At 40.2% G+C, this 27,249-nt stretch overlaps 6 protein-coding genes across 9 annotated transcripts; 3 read left to right on the top strand and 3 right to left on the bottom strand.

The window, feature by feature from the left end:
* Positions 1–984: 984 nt before the first annotated feature.
* Positions 985–2,764, bottom strand: cebp1 (CCAAT/enhancer binding protein (C/EBP) 1). 3 transcript variants are annotated; one of them, XM_088283254.1, is made up of 3 exons: positions 2,658–2,764; positions 1,673–1,960; positions 985–1,588 (listed from the first exon to the last, which is right to left on the bottom strand). In XM_088283254.1, exons 1-3 carry the CDS (start codon positions 2,658–2,660, stop codon positions 1,280–1,282), a joined length of 600 nt encoding a protein of 199 aa, XP_088139380.1. In that variant the 5' UTR covers positions 2,661–2,764; the 3' UTR covers positions 985–1,279. The 3 variants fall into 3 exon arrangements, with proteins under 3 accessions (XP_088139380.1, XP_088139381.1, XP_088139382.1); XM_088283255.1 differs by having other exon boundaries at positions 1,673–1,957; positions 2,658–2,736; XM_088283256.1 differs by having other exon boundaries at positions 1,673–1,924; positions 2,658–2,730.
* A 257-nt stretch (positions 2,765–3,021) lies between these two features.
* ngdn (neuroguidin, EIF4E binding protein) lies at positions 3,022–5,421 on the top strand. The gene is made up of 11 exons (XM_088283207.1): positions 3,022–3,112; positions 3,321–3,380; positions 3,583–3,654; positions 3,786–3,923; positions 4,013–4,097; positions 4,176–4,228; positions 4,318–4,414; positions 4,542–4,716; positions 4,800–4,953; positions 5,129–5,192; positions 5,297–5,421. Exons 1-11 carry the CDS (start codon positions 3,092–3,094, stop codon positions 5,314–5,316), a joined length of 939 nt encoding a protein of 312 aa, XP_088139333.1. The 5' UTR covers positions 3,022–3,091; the 3' UTR covers positions 5,317–5,421.
* A 2,622-nt stretch (positions 5,422–8,043) lies between these two features.
* On the top strand, positions 8,044–9,688 carry morn3 (MORN repeat containing 3). The gene is made up of 5 exons (XM_088283380.1): positions 8,044–8,188; positions 8,275–8,432; positions 8,978–9,134; positions 9,214–9,398; positions 9,470–9,688. The coding sequence occupies exons 1-5, from the start codon at positions 8,044–8,046 to the stop codon at positions 9,533–9,535; spliced, it is 711 nt and encodes a 236-aa protein (XP_088139506.1). The 3' UTR covers positions 9,536–9,688.
* A 1,534-nt stretch (positions 9,689–11,222) lies between these two features.
* On the bottom strand, positions 11,223–14,666 carry LOC148318337 (cyclic AMP-dependent transcription factor ATF-1-like). Its single transcript, XM_088283583.1, has 5 exons — positions 14,613–14,666; positions 13,888–14,041; positions 13,108–13,254; positions 12,028–12,136; positions 11,223–11,913 (listed from the first exon to the last, which is right to left on the bottom strand). The coding sequence occupies exons 1-5, from the start codon at positions 14,664–14,666 to the stop codon at positions 11,769–11,771; spliced, it is 609 nt and encodes a 202-aa protein (XP_088139709.1). The 3' UTR covers positions 11,223–11,768.
* Positions 14,667–18,605: 3,939 nt separating this feature from the next.
* ift74 (intraflagellar transport 74) lies at positions 18,606–27,096 on the top strand. Its single transcript, XM_088283014.1, has 20 exons — positions 18,606–18,736; positions 19,494–19,633; positions 19,853–19,988; positions 20,456–20,504; positions 20,637–20,735; positions 20,821–20,881; positions 21,089–21,148; positions 21,271–21,332; positions 23,610–23,748; positions 24,162–24,224; positions 24,370–24,513; positions 24,625–24,665; positions 24,802–24,881; positions 24,965–25,018; positions 25,273–25,370; positions 25,815–25,941; positions 26,006–26,169; positions 26,396–26,521; positions 26,612–26,672; positions 26,761–27,096. Exons 2-20 carry the CDS (start codon positions 19,505–19,507, stop codon positions 26,874–26,876), a joined length of 1,809 nt encoding a protein of 602 aa, XP_088139140.1. The 5' UTR covers positions 18,606–18,736; positions 19,494–19,504; the 3' UTR covers positions 26,877–27,096.
* Positions 21,038–23,429, bottom strand: LOC148318339 (leucine-rich repeat-containing protein 19-like). 2 transcript variants are annotated; one of them, XM_088283012.1, is made up of 7 exons: positions 23,253–23,429; positions 22,938–23,080; positions 22,601–22,851; positions 22,368–22,479; positions 22,133–22,220; positions 21,873–22,070; positions 21,038–21,801 (listed from the first exon to the last, which is right to left on the bottom strand). In XM_088283012.1, exons 2-7 carry the CDS (start codon positions 23,037–23,039, stop codon positions 21,503–21,505), a joined length of 1,050 nt encoding a protein of 349 aa, XP_088139138.1. In that variant the 5' UTR covers positions 23,040–23,080; positions 23,253–23,429; the 3' UTR covers positions 21,038–21,502. The 2 variants fall into 2 exon arrangements, with proteins under 2 accessions (XP_088139138.1, XP_088139139.1); XM_088283013.1 differs by lacking the exon at positions 23,253–23,429 and adding an exon at positions 23,192–23,245.
* Positions 27,097–27,249: the final 153 nt, after the last annotated feature.

Below are 27,249 nucleotides of genomic sequence, written 5' to 3' on the forward strand. Positions count from 1 at the left end.
TGAAGTCCCAATAGCAAAACGTTGATCTATTTCCTTTATTGCGATTTATTTTCAAGATTTCGATGGCACAATGGTACAAGCACAATGTATGTTGTAATTCAAACCATTTCAAAATTGAGACAATTTGCATTTACGTGTCTTTGATTTTGTTGTAAATTTGAGTACTCGAAGCAGAAATTTGCTCCACCCCTGTAATCACTGAGATGAGCTCCAGCAAGCTGGGTCTTTTTCTATGTCGTTGTAGTTACACGATAATAGATAAAAAAACATTTATAAAGTATGTGTGCTGCTCCCGAGTCAGCTGCATGCTTGTATATCAAACAGATTACTTTTTAAGGTTTTTTTTAATCTCACAAAAACAACTTTTTTTTCTCATTAAATAGCCAGAACTGTGAAAATAAAAATTCTGCCCAAAATTAAAATATATGTCCAGTAAATTTCAATTAAAATTGAGCATCCTCATCTTTGCTGACGCAGATTTTTTTTAATCTGAGCTGCAGTTGTACTAAATGAAATACATTATAAGCATACGAGCAATCATAAAGGGCACGTGTTATCGTGCAGAAAAATGTCAAAGTCCTCACATGTAACAACAGTTAAAATGACCTCACGTTTCTCAGAAGTAGCTTCAAGCTCTTGGACTTTTCTGTTATGACCTTAATTGTAACAACAGTTTTTATAGTGATGGATCAGATTAGAATGAAGCATATGACAGGGAGAAAAAAAAAAAAAACACGACATTACTTCCTCCACATCTATACGGTACTCATAAAGATGCATATTGTACACATCAGAGTAATATGAGCCTCAAATGAATTTTACAAGTTAGAACAATTCATGAGAATAATGCCAAAATAAAAAATGACAACGACGCATCATGTACTGTACGAATCAAACTGAACAGGCCAGAACATTTGGTAAACCCGCCCAATTTAATATCCATCCATCCATATTTTTTTATACCGGCACGACGTTTCGACTGAGTTTTTTTTTTTTTGCACTGCCGGTCAAACCGAGCATTATCCTCATAAATGCACAATTTGGATACAGTTCTTGTAGTGGTTCTCCTTGGATTGTGCCGGTGTACAGTGCGTAACAATTTTTTTTAGCCCACCATTTGCAGCTCAAAATTAACAGCATTGGTAACGACCACATTTTTTTTTTTCCATGTTCCACGAACTCGTGTCATTTTTCGGACAGGTGGGCTAATAAAGTGTGTTGAGCACTGTACCTAACGAAGAGTTCAGTGACGGTACCATAAGACTGATTGATTGTTTCCTCAGACAGTGGTGACGCCCGCAGCGCCCTCTTCGCCTCCGGGCAGGTGCTGCTGAGACAGGATATGTCTGAGAGTGTCCAGCTCCTGTGAGAGCTGCCCAATCTTCATCTGGAGCTTCTGGTTCTCCTCCTGCAGCTGCAGAGCCCTCTGCTGTGTCATCAGGATCCTCCTGCGGGCCTTGTCTCGACTCTTCCGCACGGCGATGTTGTTCCTCTCGCGTCGCAGCCGGTACTCTGCGCTGTCCTTGCTGATGCTCCTCTTGGCCACCGGAGCACGCATGGTTGGCAAGGAGAAAGGAGGAGAGAATTCCTGAGGAAGACAGTTGCAGCTTGGGGTTGCTAAAATTGCACTTATGAGAAACTGTACAACATGAATATCGTTTCTGTCGGTCACCTGCAAATTGCTGGAGTGGTTCTGGTGGTGGTTCCCTGAAGTTGTGGTGCTGCCGAGACATGAGGACGTGTACGGCAGATACGACAGTCCCATCATTTGCTCGTCTATTCTGTCCTCGCTGCTCCCTCTCAGGCCCTGAGAATGGCTGTATGTTATCATGTCCATTGAAACCAAATTGGATGAGCCAGCAAGACTTGAAGAGGTTGGATTCAGGGTCGCGTGGGCCTGATTCGGGTATGGGTTCATCCACTCCTGGATGACAGAGGACACCCTGGATTCACACATCTGCTGGGGTTCAGTGTATTAATGTCAATTAATTAAAAACAGATCAAATGTTGAGAGAGGAGAAATAATCAACATGAATGCAACTGTTAATTTGTTGTCACATTTCAGAAGAAAATATCTCATGCATATTTTAAAGCTTTAATTGGTTCCATATTAACATCTTTATTTACTTTTTTTTAATGTAGTGTATATCATTTGCACTGGTACATTAGTGGTTAAAAGTCACAGCCATGAATAAAAGTGCTGCAGCAGTAAAATATGTAAATAGGCACCAAAAGTGCATATCAAAACAACCACAAAAAAAAAAAAATGCAATTTTTGCAGCTTTCAAGCAAGTGTGGTTCAGTTTTGTGAAGAAATATTTAAACATGTTATTGTCTAATTCGATTTGGTCATAAAATACAATAATGACGTCTAATGCAAGAAGTAGATACACAATTATATCTCAGTTTTAATTGACACCGTCAGAAATGCAATCAACAATATATTGTTTTAATTATAGTTTTCAGTGGTGTTGAATTTAAATTCATTTAGTTCATCATAATGACAACTGATTTCCCCATACTAAGCTCACTCTATGAGGTACTTTTTTTTTTATGTTATATCCATTCAATAATTGTATGCGACCATGTTTGTTGCAGAAATTCCCAATTGTGGTAATGTACCTTTCCCCCAAAAAATATATGATAACCTTACTTACCATGACTAGTTTCTCCTCTGGCTCGCAGTTGATGTTGTCAGGTTGTCACACAGGTCGACAGTTTGATGGTAAATGGTCTGGTGGGGGGGAAAAAAGCCTGATTCCCCAAATATCTACCCCCACGCCTCCCTCCCCAACTACTGCCACAGCTCTCTCACACTCTAACACGCACACGCATGCACGCGTGAACGTGCGCGCACACGCACACGCGTGCACACGCTCACAAATTTATTTTTTGTGCGCCGCATTTCCACTGATAGTAATTATTATTTTATATTATTGATTAAACATCCCAATGCAATGAACTTGTCTGTGCAGTCTGACTACTTTCGAATTTATTAATTTGTTATTGTTTTTTTGACGGAAACAAAAAAAACAAAATCGCCAAAGGACGTTTGTCCTACTACGACTTCCGTACTTCCAGTGTGTCCAAAATGGCTACACCCGTCGACAACGTGAGTAAAACTTTACTATCTGCTTCTTAAATGTTTTGTTTGATTTTTGGGTATGTTTGTACGTGTGATTAAATGTGGACGTTGAAATCTGACTTGATGCGTAAAATCGATGCTGATGAGTGACAATGTTTTTTTTAGACGTTGGTTAGCCAGCTAGCCACACGTACACATCTTCCCATTTAAACATAACCTCTTAACTTTCTTGCAGGATTTGATCGATAATGATTTGCCCAAAGCTGTTGATCTGCTGAATAGTCTCGCAGAGCAGGTAAATTCGTGGTGTTTTACATTACTGTATGAAAAGAAAATGTATGCTTAGCAATTCAGCAAACAAAAGAATGTTCACATATTTGTCTACGTATTTTTAGGATTAATTCACTCTTGAACACACAATGCTATAGTACTATTTAATTAATGTAATGTAATGTAATATAATGTAATGTATTAATGTGACCAAAACGTTCCTGTAGGTGGCAGCGGTTACCAGTCATGTTCAAGAGCTGATCACCAAAGTTAAAGATGGTTTATATAAGACAACAAAGGTGAGTGGCGAAGTAAAATGTAATCTTCACAATGTTTTATATACATAAAACTGCAGGTTTGTGTACATTCTTACTCAGTCATTCCCAAAGTGCGAGCCTGACCTTCTGTGATTTATCCTTCCTGGTGACAGGGTTTGTCATTTCTGGATCTCCGCTATCACCTGCTACTCTTCTATCTTCAAGACCTCACTCACCTGATCAGTATCAAGACAGAAGGTGGAAAAATAAAGGAAAGTGAAGCCTTGACCCGAGTGGTAACAGTCAGGACGGTAAGATGTTTGTTGTCGGTCGCTACACTGCAAGACTGCATTATGATTAGTAGTAGCAGCATTTGACCTGTGGTTTTGTATTGTTTTAGGTCCTAGAGAAGATGCGACCTCTTGACCACAAACTCAAGTACCAAATTGATAAACTTCTGCGCACAGCCCTCACTGGCAGTTTGGGTAAGATGTCGTCAAAGTTAAATACTGCTTATGTTGAGTTATACTTCAGTGAATTAAACTCTACATTTGTGGTTGCAGCTGAAAATGACCCGCTGCAGCTCCGTCCTAACCCGGAGAATCTCATCAGCAAAGTATGCTACATGGCATCTAACGCTGAAATATTTACGACTTAAAATACCTGTGTGCTTGTTTGTTCATGTTGTATTATTGATTGAAACAGCTGAGTGAGTCTGAAGATGAAGAGAACCAGGAGAAGAAACTGGCCCACTCCGGTGACAAGAAATACATTCCACCTAAGATTGCGGCTGTGTATTATGGTAATGTTGATTTTTAATTGTTATTTTTCCTCCCACGCTCTTTAAACATTTAAAAACCAAACTTTTCAAAGTTATGTAATTTTCCTGTTGAAAAACCTATATAGCAATAGCATTCTTTATCCACTAGATGGCGACATGACAGAAGCAGACAAGAAGAAGGCTCAGGCGGAGCGTCAGCGGCGTGCAGCGCTGAGAAGTTCTGTGATCCAGGAGCTGCGGCAGCAGTACAGCGACGCTCCCGAGGAGATCCGGGAAAAACAGGACTTCCAGAGTGAGCGAGAAAGCCGTGAGGAGCTACACAGGTGTGTTTTCGTTCGTCAGGATGCACTTTGTTTTACGCGAACGCGGACGCTCATTTTTTATTTCCCCGCATGTAATCCTGCAGGAAAGATTTTGAGGAATCCATGATGGTTCGACTGAACGTACCAAGCCGAGAGAAAAACTCCCAAAAGAGAAGAATTATGTCCATGTCTGGTCAGCTAGGTGGCATCACACACTTTGGGGACATCACGGCGCTGACGGGCGGCGGGGTTGACCAGGTGAGCAGTGCTCCTTTCCTTACAGAGTTTTTCTGACTTTTTTTCATTTGAAGACCCAAATGTGAAGAGTGCCACAGACCAGACCATCCCCCGTGCTGCATGAATGGAACCATTGAGGCTAGTTTCACTTCCAATCAGCTGGTCCTAACGCTTTGTGCATACTGTTTACTTACAGGATGTTGATAACCCTCGGCCCAAGAAAAAGAAGCAGGTCATGAAAAAGAAAACTAAAAGAAAAGGTGAGCATATTTGAAATATACATTACAATTTATTTTTTAAGGGGAAACATGTAGAAAAAAAGGTTGCATGTTCATTTTCTGATGACTTTTTTTTTTCTCTACAGCCTTCAAGAAGCACAGATAGACCAAAAGAGTGCTATCTCCACTATATCCTGATAGAAAATTGCTTACTGTTTTTTGTTGTTGCCATATGGTTGAATAACAATAAAGGAACATCCTTGGAATTGTGCATACTGTTCTTCTCTTGGTCATTTCTGGCATTTAAATAGTTAATTGTAAAATCTAGGATTCATCCCATTTGTTGTATTGCCTTGCTAGAAGGTTGAGACGCTGCAAAGTGGGGGGTCTTGTCTTGATGGTAGGAGGGGAGGAGGTCTTTCCTGATCGGTCAGGTCCGTAGGTTTAAAGATCCTGCAACACATAAAGAAAGCCGGTGAAATAAAATTTAATAAAGTATTGATTCTATTGGGGAGAAAATCGAAAGTGGCAAAATGTGTTTCTTAAGTTATTAATTGTTCATGAAAAATAATGGAGTTATCAAAGTCAACATAAACAAAACATCAAGGATTATTTAGCCTTCTGATCGTTACAAAACACGATTTGGAAGCCCACCCCCAAAAAAAGCGATCGACGTAGGAAACAGTTTCACCGCAAGTTGTTGCCATGGTTACAAGGCACAAACATCGCAGTCGCTTAGCATTTTGAAGAGAACTTCACATTTAGAGGCAGACGTGCTGTTGTTTCCCGTGTCGTTTTTTTGTTAAGATAGAAGACAACTTGTATACAACACCCCCGGACTGCTCCGTGCGTGCTGTAAATGTAACATCGGTGCTTTGCCTTTTTCCCGTATTATAGCATTAAACTAAACAATTGTTTTTTTGTCATTGTTTTCCATGGCAGTTTTGATTGGAACAGCTCGGAGTGACAAATAAACCACTTGAAGTAAGAACTTTTGTCTCTGTTGTAGAAGTGAAATAATCTTGAATGTAGATCGATGGGAACATGTTAAGTTTATTTGCATTCTACGTCTTCACTGTAAAACTGAATGCAGATGACTATGACCGTTTGACTCTTGTTGCACAGGCTATTTTATAAAAACACAAGATAAATATAAATCACGCTGTGCAATACCTTCACCACACAGGCGTTACAATGTCGCCATCTTGTGGTCAGTATGAGAAATGCTGTCGGTGACATTTTCCGAGAATCCAAAACAAATGGACTTTTCCTTAAAATCAAGCTGCATTTAAACTTTGAGGTTCCAATTTTGAATAAAAAAATCAAATAAACTGTCATCTTTCTATTTTTTAATATCCGCTTCGAGACAGGGACCCCATGGGCATCACTTGTAAAGTAGTTTTTTACTATTTACTGAAAAAAAACTGCAAGTGATGAAAATAGATTTTCTTGACTCCCCCTCATTGCAAATAACAAAGGAATGTACAAATCTGTGGTGCATTAAAACCAGTGGGATCGTGTCTGGGTGGGCCAAGACACCAACCCAACTGGGAATCTTGAGCGTGAATGTACCCATTGTGTGGAATATTTATAGCGGGAGTAGTGGATATGTGCTAGACTTGTGCAGGCCAGTCCAGTGCAGCCAGTTGACCACATAGGGAGGAGGCAGCCATAGCCTGCTCCAGACCTAGACCCCCAGAGCACAGGAGGCGAGTGGATCCCTAAATCGGGAGTCATCGACCCCCACATCAAGGCGCCACGGCTCGCGGAGTAACCCATACCCAACCCAGAGAGAGAGGTGAGACAATAACAGGAGGCTGCACAGAGACCAAGCCGAAGGCCAGAACAGGGTCCCCGATGACGGGCCAGTTGATGCTCCCACGGTACCAAGGGAATGTGAATGGCTCCAACACTGAGTCACATGAGGAGGGCAACACACCACCTGTGAGGAGGAGGTGCATACTGCAAGCCCGTGGTCAAGATGATTGAAGCTGGAATACATGCGAGTGACCCTTTCACATGCACAGCAACAACAATGAGAAGATCAAATATATTTACATGACATTTCCAGATGTAAATTGACACAGTATCAAATGAGTGTGCTGCCATCTAGTGATGAACAGTGAAATTACACCCAAAATAAATTATAGGCACGGCTGCTCACCACTACAACGCCGTGCTGCCTGCTCCTAAATTATTAAACCCCGTTTTGAACAAGCTAGAGCACGGGGCAACCATGACGGCAAACACATGCAATTGAATACTTTCCTCGATACCTCTACATGATGTAATTGTCTTTGTCATGCCCTCCCATCATTGACCATCACAGCCTTCAAGGCCTTTGTTATGTCATCGCTTAACATTCGACAATGTTACGGTCACGATGCTCGCTGCGTTTCTTCTTAGGAATTCCTTCGGGACAGCAATCCTTATTAAAATGTTTGTTCCCAAATACACCAAGCATCTTTCCTCACCTTTCAGGCATCTCTCTATATTTTAACAGGTGATTATGTTGATCCATTTTAATTCCAAGCCCAAAACTCAAATGCTGCAATCATAAATAATTCATGTTGTCAATTTCCCGCAGTGCCTTGACCACCGCCTTTGAATGAAGTTCATTAGCTCCATCTTCCAGACATCAAGCCCTTTTGCTTGTTGTGAAATCCGTTCACCTCAGGTATGAAGTTACAGGAACGCGTAGATAATTATCTTGTTATTAAAAAGTGAAAAAGAAATATATGCATCCCACTTATTGAATTATTTTTTTGAAGGTCTGTAAAGCTAATCAACCTTGCATTAACGTTTGCACAAAGTGCAACAAATGAATTAACTCAGTAAATCTACGATGCAACCAATCTTGGCAAAAAAAATGTCCTAACAGGTCACCGCAAGGATGCCGTTCCTGAAAAAAGCTCGACTCAACCAGCCGCGCTCCACCATATTGGATAACAAAGCAAAAAAATACGGGCTTCGTGGAACAATATTTGCAGTCAATGGAGATAACTACACCGGGGAGTGGCTGGACAATAAGAAACACGGTGAGTTCATGTTTTTGTCCGCAAATCATGTGGAAATATGTGACATGTTGGCTGCATTACAAAGTGTCAACTTGTTTATGTTAAAGGCTGGGGAACCCAAGAGTGGAAGTCGTCTGGTGCGATTTACAATGGCGAGTGGAAATACGGGAAGCATGATGGCTATGGCATCTTCAGTGTACTCCGACCGGACACAAAGATGTATGCGACACAGTACTGTGGCGAGTGGAAAAATGGAATGAAACACGTATGTATATTTATATTTATATTTATATTTATATTTATATTTATATTTATATTTATATTTATATTTATATTTATATTGCAATCGTTTGATCTTGTTAGCTTAACTATCGTGATGTTAAACCATAACTCATTCACAACCAGCCGAGTATAGAAAAACAAAACAAAACTGGATCTTTGACATCTTTAATGGCAGTAAACAAGTTAACAGTGGTCATGTTTCCATGAAAGCAGCACAAAATATAAATTTTCCTAGCCAAACATTCACATGTGCTAACGATACATCTTTGGTTTAAGCTAGCTGACGCGAACAACATTCTGGTATTATGTATGTTCTTGGTTTATTTGTACTTTCACTTGGTACGACTGCAACTGATGATGTTTCACGAGATGACAAGATAACGGATTAAAACGGCTATAAACGATGAAACAGTTGTAAAAGAAGAAGAAACGGAAGAAGCTAGGTCAAATGCTAGCTTGTCTGCTAACTAGCTTGCGGTTGATTCCACAGATGTACAAATGACCTTGACCTCTCAATAATCTCTTTAGGGACACGGTTCCTTCTTCGATGTGCATGCAACATACGAGGGCGAGTGGAGTGAGGACAATCGCAGCGGTTGGGGGAGACTCTCCTATAAGTGCGGTGATCTCTACGAAGGGGAGTGGCTATGGGATAAGGAAGATGGAACAGGTGTTATTCAATTTGGTAAATTGCTTTTTTTGTCTTTTCAAATCATCGTGGTCAAATGATTTCCAAGATCTGACTTTGAAACTGTCCGTTAAAGCCAACGGGAACTGGTATGAAGGATGTTGGAAGGGCGGCAAGAAAAATGGTCATGGAAAGTTCTACTATGCTGACAAAGGTCTCATTTATGAAGGCCTTTGGGTCGATGGTGATGCAAAATGTGGGACTTTGTCTGATTTTGGGAGAGAGACAGCACCGTACCCCACCAAGTATCCAATTCCAGAGGTAACATTTGCGCTGTATCGCATTATTGCAAGGTGACTTTCTGAATATATCCTTTTTTTTTTTAACCCTAGGTAACACTAATGGACATGCATATGGTGTTAACGGAAGCCGAGTCAGCATACGTAGATGAAAGTTGATGGCAGACAAGAGGAAACACAGTTTCCAATTTTCTGTGTGAATTTACAAACACTTGTAATCATTTGAGTTCATGGACAAAGCTAACATAACAACCGGCCATTTCACCAACAAGAACTGAAAAATGCAAGCTCCGCATTTGGCCTTTTCTAGCAATAATGGATTGTTTGGAATAACGTTCTGCTGTCTTTGAGGGTTTTAACCCATGTAGAAGAAAGATTTTTTAAGTGAACGCCAGATTCATGTCAAAAATGCTTTTATGTACCTCTGTCCACTTTGTGAGCCATGCTTATACAGAAAAGAGCGTTACCAAAATGAAATGTACTCAGAAAGAACTCAGGGGTCGACCCAAACACTAAATGCGTCCTCCTTTCATTCATTCACACCTCGACGCTAACACAAAATATGTTAACATTATTTGAAGAGTCATAAAAGCCTTTTCCATACGACTTCAGGTTTGCGGAAATGGTCTAGACCAATGATTTACCTTCAGGAAACTTTATTTATCCCCATGGGGAAATTATGACAAGTTTAAAAAGCATCTTCGGTTCCAAAGATGAAGAAAATCTGATTTGTTACACAACATCCATTCCCAATACTGCTTATTCTTATTTGGGCCGCTGGCAAGATTAAGCCGGTCCCAGCTAACATCACAAATGCTAAAATTCACCCTTGGCACAATTTGAGTCTTAAATGAATCAGCATGGGAATTTTTTGGAAAGCGGTTACAAGACCAGAGCCGGGATTTGAACGCCGATCCGCAGAAGAGGCGGACGTAGTTCCTGCAGGTTGACCATCACGCCATTGTCTGATTCGTCTGCAAATCAGCAGTTGGGTTGTGCGGTGCTGGACTCATCGGTGTAGACAGAAAAGCAGTGGTGAGACGACAAACCCCTGAGGGCAGCCTGGTAGAGGTAGTAAGGAGGTCGGACTGTTTCGAAACTGATCCAGTCTGAAATTTGGAGGAGCCGCTCTGTGGCTCATGAGGCGAAGGCGAAGTTACTTGGGGACAGTACAGGTGCGTATTGAGGTCCGAAAGATTTTTTTGGAAACGGCACTTATGGGTCATCTGCAAACACACGGTTGTTCCTGCTGGAGACACACCTGAAGTTTGGATTGCTGACCAAGGCCCAGTACACTGCACGAGTAATTTTCAAAACCATTACAGACCCACATGGCGTTGCAGAAATTGTAGTGGCCAAACCATAAAACACGATGGGACAGAAACTGCCAAAGGCCTTGTACACACAATTTTTTTTAATCTCCACAATTTTTTTTAATCTCAAGAGACTAACGCTACAAAAATAGCAGGTTTCATGACTGCCAATAATCTCCAAAATTCTGAAATATTGCATGATCAAATATAATCCAAAGATGCAGAAACATACAAAAGCCCCGACCTGGAACCACAAAATGCATCCTGATTGGGTACATTCCATTTCACGTCACAATGCAGAAGCTATCGGAAGCTATCGTCATTTTTGGTCATGATATTCAACTAGTTTCATATTCAAAACTTGTCAGCCCAACTTGTTTTTATACCCAATTATTGGGAAAACTTGTTTTACCGCAACTTAAGACAAGTCATCGTTGGCCGGGAAGTGGAAAAACCAGGACAAAAACAAAAACAGTGATTATGTTTGCGTGTACAAGGCCTATCGCAATTAAAAGATGTTCGGTGACTGAAGGTGACGTATTTTGCCAAGGTGAGTAACGGCCAACCCTTTCAAATCGAGAGAAAAAGTCGATTTGAAGACTCTTACCAGGATGAAGGACATTCTCAAATTCCACAGTGTTTTCAAGTGAGTCAAGCAACAATTTCATCGGCACGGAAAGCATTCTATATAAATCTAAAATATCTATAAAGTGATATATATATAAATTTATATATGATTCTAAAATACAATTCTGACAATTATTCACAGCAGTTTAGTGCAAATGTGAACCAGCACAGTGCAGTATGCTTTTCCAAGATTCTATTCCTGTACAACATGTGATCTTGTAACAGCAGAGCAGGTCGAGTATATCAAGAGATTTCTTTTTTTCCCAACTCAGCATCCTCATCGGACCTGTCCTAATTCTTCAGCGAGATATGAACCCATAGTTGCTCCACAAAGTGTCACCAAGATGGTCAACTTCCTTCCTCGGCATCCTCCGATAGCAGCATTTTTTCTTTTTTTAATAAATGAATTAAATGAAAATGTACAGTCTATGCAGTCATTTTTAACAACCTTATCAGGGGCCGTTATGGTGACACATTTCTTTCCAGGTTTTTAGCTCTTCTTTTAGAGCCTTATTTTGATTCTCCAGCTTTGCCACACGTTCCTCCAAGCCTTGCACGTAAGCCTTTCTCCTCCTCCGATACTCGCGGGCGGCTTCCCTGCAAAAACAGAAAATGCCATTTCTAGTGGTAACTGACGTTTTGGTTTCAGGCTTAGCACCTCGAAAAATTCTGAGAGCTGCCTAATGTAATCTAGACTAATTTCCCATGTACCTGTTTTTCATGAGGCTGCGTTCTGACTGGTTCCGAGGACCACTGCCTTGTGCCACACCCTGCGGGAGGATGGAGTTGGCGTATTGCAGCTGTGTGGCCGTCATGTCACCTGCCAAACCAGCAGAGATCAAATTTAGAACTTGCAACACAAAAGTAAATTAAATAAATAAATACATAAATAAATAAAAATTTCCATGAATCAAATGTGATGCTTCTTTCTTAAAGTATTACTCGTCTCAAATTGTAATCTTCCAAGTCAAGTCATTTTGTCTTGGGCAAGGTCAATCGCAGGTTATCTATCGCAAGTCCAGTCAAGTTCCAAGTTGTCACCTGATTTATGCAATTATGTTCTCCATAAAAGACATAAGGCTAAAAGGTCACATTATAGGCAATTATTTAACCTGGATGCATGTATAACCCCTCTCAAGATAATGGACTCCAATTTATTAATAATGTTGTCGTTTTAATAACTGAGTATATTAATCAGGTATTGTTTAGAAGTCATCAAATGCGAAAATATGAAATATATTTGAAAGGGTCTTGTCTGCGAGTTTTGTATCTGGGAAAAGTTTTTGGATTGATTTTTGTAAAATACGTTTGAATTAATTCAACTATTTTTAGATGTACTGAATTACACAACCCATGTCCTGTACTATTTTTAACTCAACTGTACCCCAATTTAAATGCCCATTTCAAAGCACAGCTCTATTTTTTTCTTCTCTTTTCATTCTCAAAGCACATTTCATAACCGCTTGTCCTTAATCGGATCGTGGCTCACTGGAGTCCATCTGGGCTGAACTGGGACAAGGGGCTGGGGTTGTCAAGTCAATTGCAAGGCACAACAATGGAATGTGGAAGGAACCCCACGCTAGAATGGGACGGGGGGGGCTGATCTGAGATTCAAACCCAGAACATTTCGACTGCAGGGCAAAAAGGTTTCAACCCTGCCTTGCTTTGTTTCCTTGCATTTTTAGATCCACACATTTCCGCCTTCACACCACAACCATGATAACGACTTTACAATTGGTTTTCGACACAACCTCTTGTTTGTGTGCCGTTAAAGCAATTCAGTATTTGTACCTGCAAGCGGTTGAGCAAATTGCATCTGCAGGTTATCCTGCCGCTCTGTGCAGTATGGAATGGGTAGAGATTGTGTTGGTTGTGTACTTGGCATAGCCATTGTTGCCACCGTCTGTGCTCCCTCATTCTGATAACAGAAAGGACCTCCTTTAAAATGAAAGAAAAGTCTGTCATTTATAAACATAATTTAATTTACATTATGGCTGCTTTTTACATGTTTACAAACGCACCCCAGATGTTGCTCTGACACAGAAAGATTTATCGTTAGGCCCACTTAGCGACAAACCTGTGTGTTATAGCTCGTTGGTGTAAAGAATTACTGTGGAAATTACAATGGCTGTGATGTCATTGGCACGTCGCAGTCATGTATTAAAAGTCAGCAATGGTCCGATTATTGGATGTCGCTAACGAGAAAATAATCCCAATTGATTGGCCAGTGGGGTGTTAAGAGGCACAACGGTCGAGGCCCGCAATTGTAGCGTAAATCTTCACACGCGGCGCTTCGTCCAATCAGACTTTGTGATTGTGACATGAACCAGAATGGTAGCCAACTAGGAAGCAACTGGACACTTTTGCTTTTGCCAGACAATTTGGTTGCCCTGCGACTTCTTAGAAGTCAGTCTTGGTACTACCGACACTAAAAGATCAGTGAACACGCACATGATTTTTTTTTCTCCCCCATATCATGTGTTTGGTCTCACTTTTGAAAATGTGGTTACGATGTGTGTACCAGGATTACTAAATTCCAACCCTCGTGACAATTGCTAAAAAATAATTTACCTTGTATTGAAGGGAAATAGTTATTTGGGTGATTCCACATGTTTTGATAGTAGCCAAAAGCATTGGATTCAGGAGCAAGCGTCTGCGGGTTGATCGTTGTCATGGCTGTCAGCGTCTGTGTCCCCTCGGTGTTTAAAGCGTGAGATTGAGGAGGCTGAAAAAGACAAAATGAAGAGTCCTTAGTCAAGCGATTATTGGGGAAAAGACCAAGTCACCGGTGCGTTACCAGAAAACTGCCAAGAGCTAACTTGAATGCCATGACACTCTTGAGATTTCTTTACTGTCAATCAGAACAGGTTCAAGACACCCTGTGCCAGATATAGCAAAGCAGCCCCAGAACATCAATGACCCTGTTTCAAGTAGTTACAATGTTCTTTTGTTTGTAGACATGGCACAGGATGAAAACAATGCACATTAATGTTAAATAACAGAGTTAAAAAAAAAAAATTAGAATCACTCAAATAGCTCATTTTGCTAAGTTAAGCACCTTCAGCATTTTATTTGATATTATATAATTTTATATAAAATATATTGATGACGTATATTTTCAGCCTCACTTCCTTTAGCCACAAGAACAAAAATGGCGCCATCACCTGGGACACTTTTCCAATGACAATTTTGTTTTTTCTTCCCACAATACAATACGACTTATTTATGGAGCGCAAAATGTTACCCAACAATGTTGCTTGTGCCTTGTGTACAAAGAAATTAACATTGAGCCTTACCTTCACGCCACCTGTTCCTAATTTCAACACGAGGAAAGCAAATTTGAGCTCCATCGCCAACAAAAAGGATTTAACAAAGGATCGTATTGCTGTGGCATTTACTTGAAATTTAACTTTAAAATTTGCCCAATACATTGATCTATATAATTATTGCACACATTTATTCGGATATACAGCTGTATTAATTTAATCTATAAAATGAACGCGCACAGTGCCGCAGAAACATGTGGCGTAGACAACCAGAAGGGGAAAATCAGGAATAATAAATAAAAATATTAAAAGTATTGTTTGTGGTCAGGTTTGACATTTTTTTTTTATCTTTAACTTAAAAAAATCTAATATGTAGGCATTTTTCGTTTCTCTTCACTAGAAAATGAACCATTCATTTTTTCCTGATGACGCTAAAAAAAATTAAATAAATCGGCGGTGAACCAAACAAGAATCACAGAACGAATAAATAAAATAAATTGATATAATTTATCATTTGTCTTATTCACGCGCGAGACTCGTGTGTATAATAATGATACTCACATCCATTGCTGAAACTAGACGTTGCCAAAACACATGTATCACATGTGTCTCCTTTTTTTTTTTTTTTTTTACCCCCTTTGTGCGTAAAACGTTACATGATCTTCAAAACGATAATAATTCGGGCTGAAAAGTAGCGCAAGGCCAACCGGTCTTCCTTTCAACCCGGGTTGTTTATTGCGTCGAATCTTATGTCACCAAAGCTCTGAATGCAAATATTCTTATTACACCTAAAATGTACCATAGGAATACTTTGTTGGACGTCACGTAATTCATGCGTCAACTCGAATTTTCGTGAAACGGAGTTTAAAAAAAATCAAGATGAAAACATTTGCGTACTTGAATGTGATTCTCTTCTGTCATTTGCTTGCGACAAAGTCTGAACAAAGGGCGTTATTGGCTGACTGCATGATCAAACATGTGGTCTTAAGCATTTTACGCAAGACTTGTATGGGCATCTGTATGACGCGCAACACACGTGGACTGCGAAGTCATTCGGATATGAATGAATACGCACATAAATAAATAAGTACGTCGGCATACCGGGTGGGGAAAAGTGTCCTCATTGACCCACTGGGGAGTTCACAAGAGGGCACCGAGTGGTGATTGTCACGGACCCTCTTGTGAAGTTTATCAAATTAAATGAGCATTTTATTTCATTATTGGTAATCTGCAAACACACACACACATACACACCCGCACACACACAAATAATGACATGGAAAAAACAACAACTTGATTTTGGAAACAATTATTAAACCATGAGATTTTGTGGCGCACATCCTTCCAACGGCAGAGGCTTTCAATTATATTGCCTATAATTATTAAAAAAAATAGATAAATAAAGAAGAAATCAAATTTTTAGACATACTTTGCGTGTGATATAAAGAAGAAATCAAATTTTTAGACATACTTTGCGTGTGATCATATATTTTCCCTCGTGTGCACATGATTAGATGCATTTCTATTGGCATTACAGTGAAATATTGATCAGCATGATGCAAGAAAGCTGTAAATTACTTTTTAATATGACACACGGGAATTCAGAGGTATATCTTATTATTAGTGGTGGTAATGTTATATTTATTAATGTTCATCATAATGAAGGATTGTATTTCGATTAATGGCATAATTTTTTACCATTTACTAAACAGTGTAAATTGTTAAATCAATGTTTAACAATAGTATGATTAATAATGCAATATAATTATGAGAAAATAAGAATATGTACTTTAGCAGCTTAAAACATAGTTGAGATTGTCATTTATGATACGATGAACGAATAGAGTTAAAAAAACTGATATTCAAAATTGATCTACTATAGCAAGAAAACAACCAGATTTAAACACACTACAACAAAAGAGGCAGATTCAAACACCCATCTTGAAATATCTAACACTTTGATGACCCTCCATTCATGGCTAAGAAAAATAAATATGGAGCTTGTAATTTACTAATTAATGAGGATGCAATCGATCAGAAGCAAGTAACAAACTTAATGTACACGACGTGAATGAGGGCGGGTGCATGGGGGAGGAATTCACAAACGCAAACTGCAAAGAGTTTGACTTTCAAGTCGGCCCAAAGTCATCGGCTTATGTATTAGTTGAATAATTTGTGGACACGCCGGGGTGAGGGAGGTTGTCTTCGGAATGTCCAATATCCCAACCTTTGTAAAACTTTTCCTTAAACTTTGTGGAAAAACGTCATCCGGTCAAGGCGTGATGAAAAGTGGCTCCCTTTCGACCATAGGAAATTCGACTGCGTTTCCTCCAAGCGACGTCACAGCGTGACGCAAATACTGGTGACGTAAGTCTCCGGCGTGCAGCTCTCAAGCGTCTTCACGTAGAAAGCGTCAATTTCGTCGGTACCCTGTTGATTGAAAGAAATGTTGCCGCCGCAAAGGATATTGGGTAGCATAACTTCTTTCCTTTACCCAATTTGAAGGTGGGTTAAAGGTCACAAGGAGACATTTCCCAAACATCTTTTAAACGCGAACAACGTCCCTCTAAGTACATCCGGGTCATCTTGCTGGGGTAAAAAGTTCCTTAGAAAAATAATAATAATAATAAATACAGAGGCCCATATATTCCACACAGCTGCGGTAGCGTCGGAAATTGTTCATTTAACAAAATAAACAAACAAAAAAAACATAATGAACATTAGAGTGTTGCTAAAGTCTTCGAGCGGCGTTCCCTGTGGAAAGAAAGCAAATCTTCCGTGTCGGACGCACATGCATGAAGCCAACTAACAATCTCGCTTGAAACACGTTTTCCTTATTCTCACAACTGTTCTGTTTACGCATACTTGAACGTGGCATTATTTATTCCGACGCTGTGAATCCGTGAGTTGTCGCGTATGGACTTTTATTAGTTGCATGCAGCACGATCGCGACCATGTCATTTTGCGCTGGTAAAAGTGGAGCAACTCGTGCGCGAGACGCCCAAAAGTGACCATGGCTCAACGTGGCGGTCTCATTAAGCGTCTGTTTTACTTTGGGTGGAATTTAAAGCGTTTTATTTACTTATTTATGTCCAATGCAGTGTCTGATTATGACGTATCAATAAAGCGCACATTTTTGTTTAATTTAATGGCTCACATTTTAGTTGAATATAATTGATACAATAAAATGTATGTATGCATGAATTGCGTCCATTTCATTATGATCACATGTGATGATAATTCAACCTCGGAGACGATTGTTGTTGCGTGCGTCAATGTGACGCCACCTTTTGATGACGTCCCCATGAAATGACGACATAGGGGAGCGAACGCACGCTCTTTCAAAAACTAAAGGCATAATTTAAAAAGGTGTTTATACTTGTACATTTACAAATTATATATGGTATTTATATATCAATCCCGATGTATTTAAATATTTAAACATCGACTTGTCATGTCAAGTAGTTCTGTCATGTATTAGATTGAGTGTAATGTAAATTAAATATTTATTATGAGAATGGGAGTATTACAAAATATAAATGTGCCCGAGTATGTACTTGAGTACTGCGTGTATGCAGGCATATGTACGCACACGTTCAAGTGCAATTATACATATATTAATAGTTTTGTATGTTTACTTTCCTATAAGTTCTTCACTTCTTCCTACTCCAGCTTTGAACATGTAAACTGTGTTTATGGCCATTATTTGTTTTTCCTTTTTAAATGTTTTACTTCTGACTAAATTAATATCTGTTATGTTTATGTGTTCAATAAAAATCAAGCCAAAAGTGGAGTCGCAATGTCTCATGAAGTCATATTACTCGTGTGGGAAACATATTATTATACTTTATATTTGAATCCATGTTTCAAGAGTTAATAGTCATCATTTGTTTCAATATAGCCAAAACAATATCCAGTAAAGATATTTCCGATAAATGACTGTCATAACGCGCCATTGACAGCTAGTGGCAGTAGTACGAATATTCGTATTTAAACGACACTAAAATTTCAGCGAAGAAAAACGTTGCCGTGGTAACGCCAACAAACTCGAGATTCTCTGGAATTGGGATTGTTTTGCTAGCTCCGGACACAATCTTCAAACAAACGACACCCACATTTGAAATACTTGTGAAAAGGGAAACCAGCATTAAAAGGTATATATATATAGTACTATTTATGCATAAATAACGTCATTGACATGACAGTACTCAGCCTTTTGCTGGCTTGTTGCTTCACATGTACAAAAAGTGAATGCTGGAGCGATACCGAAGATATAAAGATGATTGCGGTAGTCAAGTAATGTTTTTATACAGAAGACGAACATGTATCCGTTCTGTATACTTAAATGATACGTGAACGTAACGCCATAGAAGTGCGAATTCTTTCATAGCTGTAGCTTTAGCCGTGTTAGCCGCGTTAGCAGCTTTAGCCGTGTTAGCCGCGTTAGCATGCTTCATGTCCTTGTGCGCTGAGATGATAGCGAAACATCCACAAATTGAAGTTCCGCAAACAAACTAACAAGTATTTGCACTGACGGAAGCGTTGTCATTTAGAAGTAAAAAATAATAACAGTACTTTGGCGCACTACAATGTATAGACATTGTTTTAATGAGTGTGTCGAATTTTGAGCTGATTTTCTTTTAAATGCTTAATCATATTCCACGTGTATAATACATATATTTAGAATAGAGTGACACACCCAAAACATTGATTATTTTGCAAATGATTTGGCTAGCACTGACCATAACTCAACCAATTAAAACAAATACACAAATCAATATCCATCATCAGTCTGCCCAAAAGCATCCATGCATGCTGGACTACTATCTACACACTCGCTGTAATGCAGCACAGTCATATCCCATTCGACAAGTTCCATACAATATATACAGTATGCTGATGTGTTTACAGGGTACAGCACCATGTCGAGTCAGCGGCCCCCTTCCAGTATGGGTCGGCCGATGAGCCGTACTGGATCAGCGGTACCAGGAAGCGGAAGACCTTTAACGGCCGTCCGACCTCCTCCTACAGCCATACGCATACCAACTGGGGTATGACAATGCTTGGGATTTGTTTTAGCAGTCTTATAACTTCATTTTGACAGTACTGGTTCCAAACCTTTTCTATGCCCCACCATCATCACTATCAGAAGCACTTATGCATTAAAACTGAACTCCACATTTAGTGACTTTCCTTTACTTGGGCTTAGCTGCTTTCTATAAATGCTGATCTTTCAGTTTCATGAAATTGAGATTCTTCTTATCATTCAGATGGTTCCAGGTACAGGTGTTCATCCTGGCGTGAGAGCTCTCATCACCACTCCTGGAGTTCTATCCGCACAGATAAAAGTGACTGATAGGCCTGTGACTCAACAGGGCCTCAGTGGTATGAAGACTGGGTTGAAGGGTAAGCACTGTTTTTTTTTTTTTTTTTTTTGGTGTCACAACTGTCACAGTGTTGTGGGCAAACACATGGGACAAGACTCTACACAAAACGAATTGGGGGTGAAACATGGGCAAGCAAAAACACAGACTGACTGACCAAACGCAGGGAACTATTTACAAGCAAACCAATGACACAATGAGGTACACCTGGACAAGATACAAGAGGCTGAGGGAGCTGATTGAGTCACACAAGAGAGGGTGGCTGACAAGAACACGACCCAAATGAGACAGACATGAACCAAACCAAAAAAAAAAAATCCACACGTGTATCAAATACAACCCAGACAAAAATTGAATTTATTTTATTATATTATTTTTATTGATGAATAAATTGTGTATTTAAATAAATATCGCGCTTAAGCACATTTATGATGTAATCAATTATTCTTAATTTTCTCTCACTACCATGTCATTTCCATCCCCATGAAGGACCACAGAGACAAATTCTGGACAAGTCTTATTACTTGGGTCTACTCAGGTAACAACCACGTATTAATCTCTCTGCCACTTGATATAAATCAGAGAAAACTAAGCAGGTTGAAGTAAATGTGACTTGCAAGGGCAATTAAAGATCTTACATTAATTATTGCTTTTATGATTATGCTGCTAGGAGTAAAATCAACGAGTTAACCACAGAGATCAGCAAACTCCACAAAGAAATCGACACCTTCAACCAGGAGAACTCTGTCTATCTGTCCTATGAAAAGAGGTCAGTGGACATCCCCGGGTGGCAGAGTCTATTCAGTCAATCAAAAATAAATAAATAAATAAAAAAATGTCACATGTTCTCCCAGAGCTGAAAGTCTGGCTGCAGAAATTAGAGATCTGCAGGGCCAGCTTGCCGACTACAACATGGTATGAGCTCTTTAAACTTCATTTGTTGTCCTACGCAATTCATTGTCTGTTATCTTTAGTTATTTTGCTCCATTTTTTAAATCAATGAAAGTCAGGATCGATGAGGACTTAAAAACAAACAAACAAAAAAAACGAAAGCCGTTGCGCTCACAATGGTGCATTTCCGTCAGAATATATTATTTTTAAATTTTGCCATTTTATATACAGTTGATGGACAAACTCAACACCAACTCAGACATGGAGGAAATGATCAACGACTACAACAGTGTAAGTACGCTTCGCCGACAGAAAAAAAAAAAAAAGCATCATCCGGGAAGAATAATACAAACGTCAAAAAAAATGTCAAATGATCAATTGTAACATCATTTGACTTTCTTTCCTCTCATCAGCTGAAAGCTCAAAACGACAGAGAGGCTGAAAGCATTGACAGCATCTTCATTGAGAAAAGAGAGTAAGTATTTTTTTTAAGAGTTGAACACGTGCTTTTGCCCTCTGCTCTCAAATATATTTTGATTTCATTTCTATACAAATAAAAAATTGAATGTCGGTAATATTTCATTGCATTTTATGATGCTGTTCAATTTGATCGTCCTGGTCAAGTATAATCGCTTCTCCTTGAAATTACTCTTCTACCATGTAAGGATCCTCAAAGTAGTGCACGTCGTCTTCCGCCTCCCCCCCAGGGTGCTCGAAAGTGAACGTCCGCTGGTTCATGTATTGCCCCGTCTCCGAGTAGACGCTTGAGGCCGCGCGGCCCTCCTGGTTCTCCTCTTGCTGCAGTCGTCTATGTCTGTAATTGTGGAAGAGCCGATACCAGGAGGGGCCTTTGATGGCGCACACGATCAGCATGCACGTCGTGAGCGCCAAGGTCGCAACACACCCCGCGAACATCCAAGTCTTCCCGGACGCAGGCTCTTGGTCTAGTTTCGGTTGAAGACAGTCTTTGTTCGAAAGCAATTCACGCGGTTGTATAAAATTGCAGATTTCCTACCGTTGCTTGTGGTCGGCCTCAATTTTGGCAAATTGGTCGACACCTTTGGTTGTTGAGAGCGCCCTGTTGTGCCACATGCTGGATTTTGGGGGTCCGCCGTTGAGGAGGGTGCTGATGTTGTTGGATAGCAATCAGAGATAGCCTCAAAAAGACTCATTCCAGCTTGTTGCATTGGTGAAGCACATTTAGGATTCGTCCCTGTGCAACACACAAATATGAGTTTTATTTCTATCATGTGATTCTCCGATATTTGTTATTACCAAAGGTGACCCCTGCTGCTTTTATCTCTTCAATGCTGCTCAGTAGTTGGCAGGAGCAATTCCATGGGTTGCCCTCTAGGTCTACCACCTAATAGATTACAGAAGAGGATATTACATTCATGTTGAGTTCAGATGATTAAAAAAACAAAAAAGCTGTAGATGGCCCACAATTTTATTTATTTTTTTTTTTTTACACAATACTATAAATATCCACGCAAGTGTATGATTCGTTTACCTGTAGATGATTAAGCTTGCTGAATAACTGCGCAGGAAGACTTGTCAGCAGGTTGTGGGACAGGTTCAGAGCTGTAAGGTCATCCAGGCCATAGAAAGATTCGGGTACTAGGCTGGAAACAAACCCAAGAGTACAGTAAGTTAGTTACCTTTTAGTGAGATGATAATAAAAACAAATTCACTTTAAAACCAAATGTATAATAAAAGCTGTTATTCAGAATTTTTTATATTTACCTGCTGATTTGGTTCCTGGATAGCGACAGCACGCTAAGGTGGGGTACGACTGACAAGTACCTAGCTGGAATAAAGGTCACCCGGTTAAGATCCAGGTGGAGCTCCACAAGTTGGGGATAACTGGCCAGGGCTAGTCTGTCCCCATTGGACAGAGTAATCTGATTCCTCTCGAGCACAAGACTAGTAACGGATGAGTTGCTGCTGCTGGCGAGAGGAATGGCTTTCAGCAACATGTTGGTTAAGTTATGGACCTGCCACAGAAAGCAGGAATAGATGGTAAGAGGATGAAAACTATACTTTGACAAGCCCAGACATTCAAAATAAGAGTTTATCTTACGTGCACATCTTCCATGACAACCGCAGCGTGGTTATTCTTTGGTACTATTGCGACAAGAGAGACCAAACACAGCAGGTGGGGAAATTTTTGGAACGGGCCCATAATCACCTCTTGAAAGGGAACGAAGCAAATGTTTACGGTACCTTTAAGAAAATGAGGCAAACATAATTCAGTTGGATAATCAATACTTTCAGTGACAAGCAAAAGTGAGATAATGAGTAACTTTTCCTCCTAGGAATTATCAGTGCGCTTACCGTTGCTGGCAGTTCTTGGTGGTAATCTCAAAAGTTTCAAGTATTAACCTGAAGCACATACCTTATGTTCTGTCAGCGCTAAGATGATGAACACGCGCGTCAGCCGTGGTGCAGCCAGCACAGTAAAGGACCTTTGTCCCTTGTTGTAAACTCTGAAAGCTTACATGCAACATTTTACTGGAGAGAAAAGTTGTTTGAAGAAGTCACTTGGTTGCACATTTCCTCATTCCGGCCTGAGCACAGCTCCACGCGACGTTAAGTAAACTCTTGCAGCACTTCCGCACGCATACAGACCATATAGCCAAATATTAATATAGACTGATTTTTCATTTTTTGAATTGATTACACATTTTGTTGTTATGACTCTTTCCTCCCGTTACGTGAACATCCTTTATTCTGTCGTGTCGTTGCTCTGCAGAAGGGAGGACGCTATCAAGGCCATTGAAGAAGAAATCAAGAAGGAAAGGCGCGTTGCCGAGGAGATTGTCCAAGCCATGCCAGCTGCAAAGCAGGAGAAATATTTCACCATGACGACAGCCAATGAGGAGCTGCTACAGGTATTTAAAAAAAAAAAAAAAATTCTTGAGCAATGTGATGTAGAATTTACTTGAGAATACTTTTTGTAAAAAAAAAAAAAAAAAAAAAATCCAGCAGTTGCAGTTCAAACAATTTGGTGTGAAAAAAGACTATTAGAAAATATTTCCTCATTTTCATTTCCTGTCCAGACAAAGAAATCAGAAAATTTAGGGACAAAGTATTGTAAAAAAGTCAAATGTTCTCCTTATAAGCCACATCTGTATTGTTATAAGCTTCAAGGTACAAAAAAAGTTATTTTAGAGAATCTATATATTTTTTTAATATTAATTTGTTATCTGCTAATTATCGTAATCGGCTTAAAAAAACCCCCCCAAAAAACAAAAAAAAAAACGGCCGGGCCTTATTTTCATTTTCCCATCTTGTTCTCGCTCAGGAGCTGGGTCTCCTCCAAGAGGAACTGGACGCCCTGCTGACCCGGAAGGAGGAATACGAAGCGGTGAGTTCACTCAAAACAAGAGCAAAGAAAAAAAAGCAACATGAAAAGAATATAAATATAGTTGGTCCAATGCCTGATCTGTGGAATGCGCTTTGAAACATCTCGAGCACAAGGATCACGTTTTATTCCATGCCTTTTTGCGTAGGAGCTGGCCCATTCGCAGATAAAACAGGAAGTGGTTCGACTACACGAAACGTTGTCGACGCTGGAGGCGAAACGGGACAACATGGAGGCGGAGCATAAGAGCTTCAGCACGCCTCAAGAGGAGAGGGAGAAACTTTTGAAACAGGTTAGTTTAATGATCAAGCCATTTGACTTGGACGACGACACCTACCATTAGAACTAAACGATTATGATATAAATACTTTTTTTCCACACGCCATCATGTTTTGCTTTTCAGGTAAAAGAGGATAATCAGGAAATTGCCAGCATGGACAGACAGTACGTATTGATGTTAAAACGGTTTTGGCCTGAGTGATACAGATCCAAACCGGCTGACATCTTTTGAATTTCAAAAAGTAGCGAGGATGGTTGTGTTGTGAAGAATTATATGACGTGTGTGTGTGTGTGTGTCCAGACTGGTGGAGATCAGGGACAGGACCGGTCAAATTGCAGATGAGATCCGACAACATGAACAGGACTCAGAGGAAGCTCAAGGTAGATAAGCTCGTTCGATTTGCGAGCTGTACTGTGTGAACAAAAGAAGCCAATATCATTAATTCAATTTTTTTTTTTTAAAGGGGAGTGTCAGCAGAAGTACAAGGAGCTGAAGCGGAAAGAGGAAGAAATAGACGGTACCTGTTTTTTTTTGGTGACCACGTAAGGCAGGGGTCTTCAATGCTGGTCCTCGATGACTGGTGTCCTGTCTGTTTTTCCATCTCTCCCTGTTGTAACACACCTGGCTAGATAACGATCCTGATCATTTGAATCAGGTGTGATGCAGCAAGGAGAGATGGAAAAGAGGAACTCGAGGAACAGGATTGAGGACACCTGACGTGAAGTAATGCAGCGCCTTGTAACCTGCATTGACCCAATTGCCCCTTCCCAGGATTCCTCCTGTCCTTCGAGGGTTTAAAGACTCAGGAGCAAAACAAGATGAGTCAGAGCCAGGAGAACATCGTCTCCCTCTTGGAGCACTGCAGCAGGGTGAGTCAAGGAGATGCAAAAGGAACAAAAAAAATGGGGTATGGTGTTTCCTCTACATCAGGCTTCCTCAATCCTATTCCTCGAGGGCCGTTGTCCTACCTGTTTTCCATTTCTCCCCTCTGCAACACACCTGATTCAAATGATCAGATAATCAGCAAGGTTTGCAGAAGATAGATGAACAATCCTGATCATTTGATGTAAAACAGGCAGGATACTGGCCCTCGATGAACAGGATTGAAGACCCCTGCTCTACATGAAATCGAGTATCAAGTCGCAAGTGATTCAGTAGAAATAAGTCATCTGCTCACATTCTTTTTTTTTTGGTCAATTCACAGTGTCAGAGCCACTTGTTGCTAGGCAGAATTTGCACATCCTTTTACCCTGTGAGGACAAGATCAAATCTGATGGGGAGGGTGAAAAAAATGTGTATTCTACCATGTACAGAACATGTTGCGACTCCACCGAGTGGATACAATTACAGCCAGCGAGCTGAGGAACATGCAGGACGTTCTGGTCTCCAAGGAGACGGAGGTGTCGCAGTCAGCCAGCACCGCCAAGGGACTGAGCTCTGGTTAGTGACCTCACGTCGACTCACACCTCAAGCGCATTGCATGCCATGTGTCCGCTTTTCCCAGAGTCCCAGCGCCTGCAGCAGGATCTGGAGAAAGTGCAGCAGTTGGAGGGCAAGATCACGGGAGAGCTGAGCACACTGAAGGAAAATGTCAAACAGATGGAGTCCGAGCTGCTCACCTACAGGGACCTGGAAACTCTGAGACACACGGCGGATGACAGGAAGACGGTAGGAGTCTTTGCCACAGTTTTGTTTTAGAACCTTGAATTTGCTTTTTAAAATCAATATTCAGTGATCCCTGAATGCTTTGTGGTGAGTGTCACTACATAAACGTGAAGATAAGTTTCAATTTGCTCAAGCAGGCCACTGTAAATGACGTGGTGGGCCAAACCTGGCCCCGAGCCTCGGGTTTGCCACCGGTGTTCTAAAGGATAAGTATGATGTCGTTGTGCAGAGACTGCAAGAGGAGCGAGTTGCCCTCGCACAATGGAGAGATTCATTCCGACCACTTTTGGAAGAGATGAACCAGAAATATGAAGCGCTGAAGAGCAAACTGGAAGAAAACGAGACCCATGCGCAGGTTTGTACACTAAAAAAGTTTATGCATTTGTATGAATCGTGTCAAGGATTTCAAATAAATACCCAAAGTTTGTTTTTTTTTTGTTTGAAGTTGGCTAACCTGGAGAGGAAGTGGCAACATTTGGAACAGAACAACTTTGTCATGAAAGAATGTATCCTTCCCAAAAAGCGCCGAAGCCAAGCGACACGCGTTGTTTTGCGATTGCTGCGCAAACTGTTTTTCTTTAACGGCAGTGCCAGTCATCGCGTCGAAATCTCAGGAGTGCGACTTCGCCTCCGTTTCTAAGAACGTTGACGAACGAGTGGCCGATTACAACAAGAACCTCATGGACTCACTGCAGAACATCAGGAGCTGAATACGCACTTTGTTTACAAACTCTACAGTACAGGGATCGTCATTAAGTCCACTTGAGTTTTTTAGTGTAATAGATTTCATATGATTTCAAAAAAAAATTTCAGGAATGCGCTCACCCCAAACGTAAACATTTACTATTTACCCAGAATATCGTGGAAAGTCGTACACAGCGCACCTAATGTTAATAAAATGTAAATCCTAATTAAAAATTTGCCACACTTCCCCTTTTTGCTTCATTCTGACAGATGACACTTAATTTATTTGTTTATCAGTTTATTTTAGTTGAAACATTGACAAAATTTTAAATTTTAGTCACTGAATGCAGCATTTATCCAAAATCATTTTTTTTTAAATATAAAGAAAATCATTTTGTC

Source organism: Idiotropiscis lumnitzeri, chromosome 19, assembly GCF_059441095.1.
Source record: "Idiotropiscis lumnitzeri isolate Australia: NSW breed Sydney's pygmy pipehorse chromosome 19, RoL_Ilum_1.0, whole genome shotgun sequence".
Classification (NCBI taxonomy): domain Eukaryota; kingdom Metazoa; phylum Chordata; class Actinopteri; order Syngnathiformes; family Syngnathidae; genus Idiotropiscis; species Idiotropiscis lumnitzeri.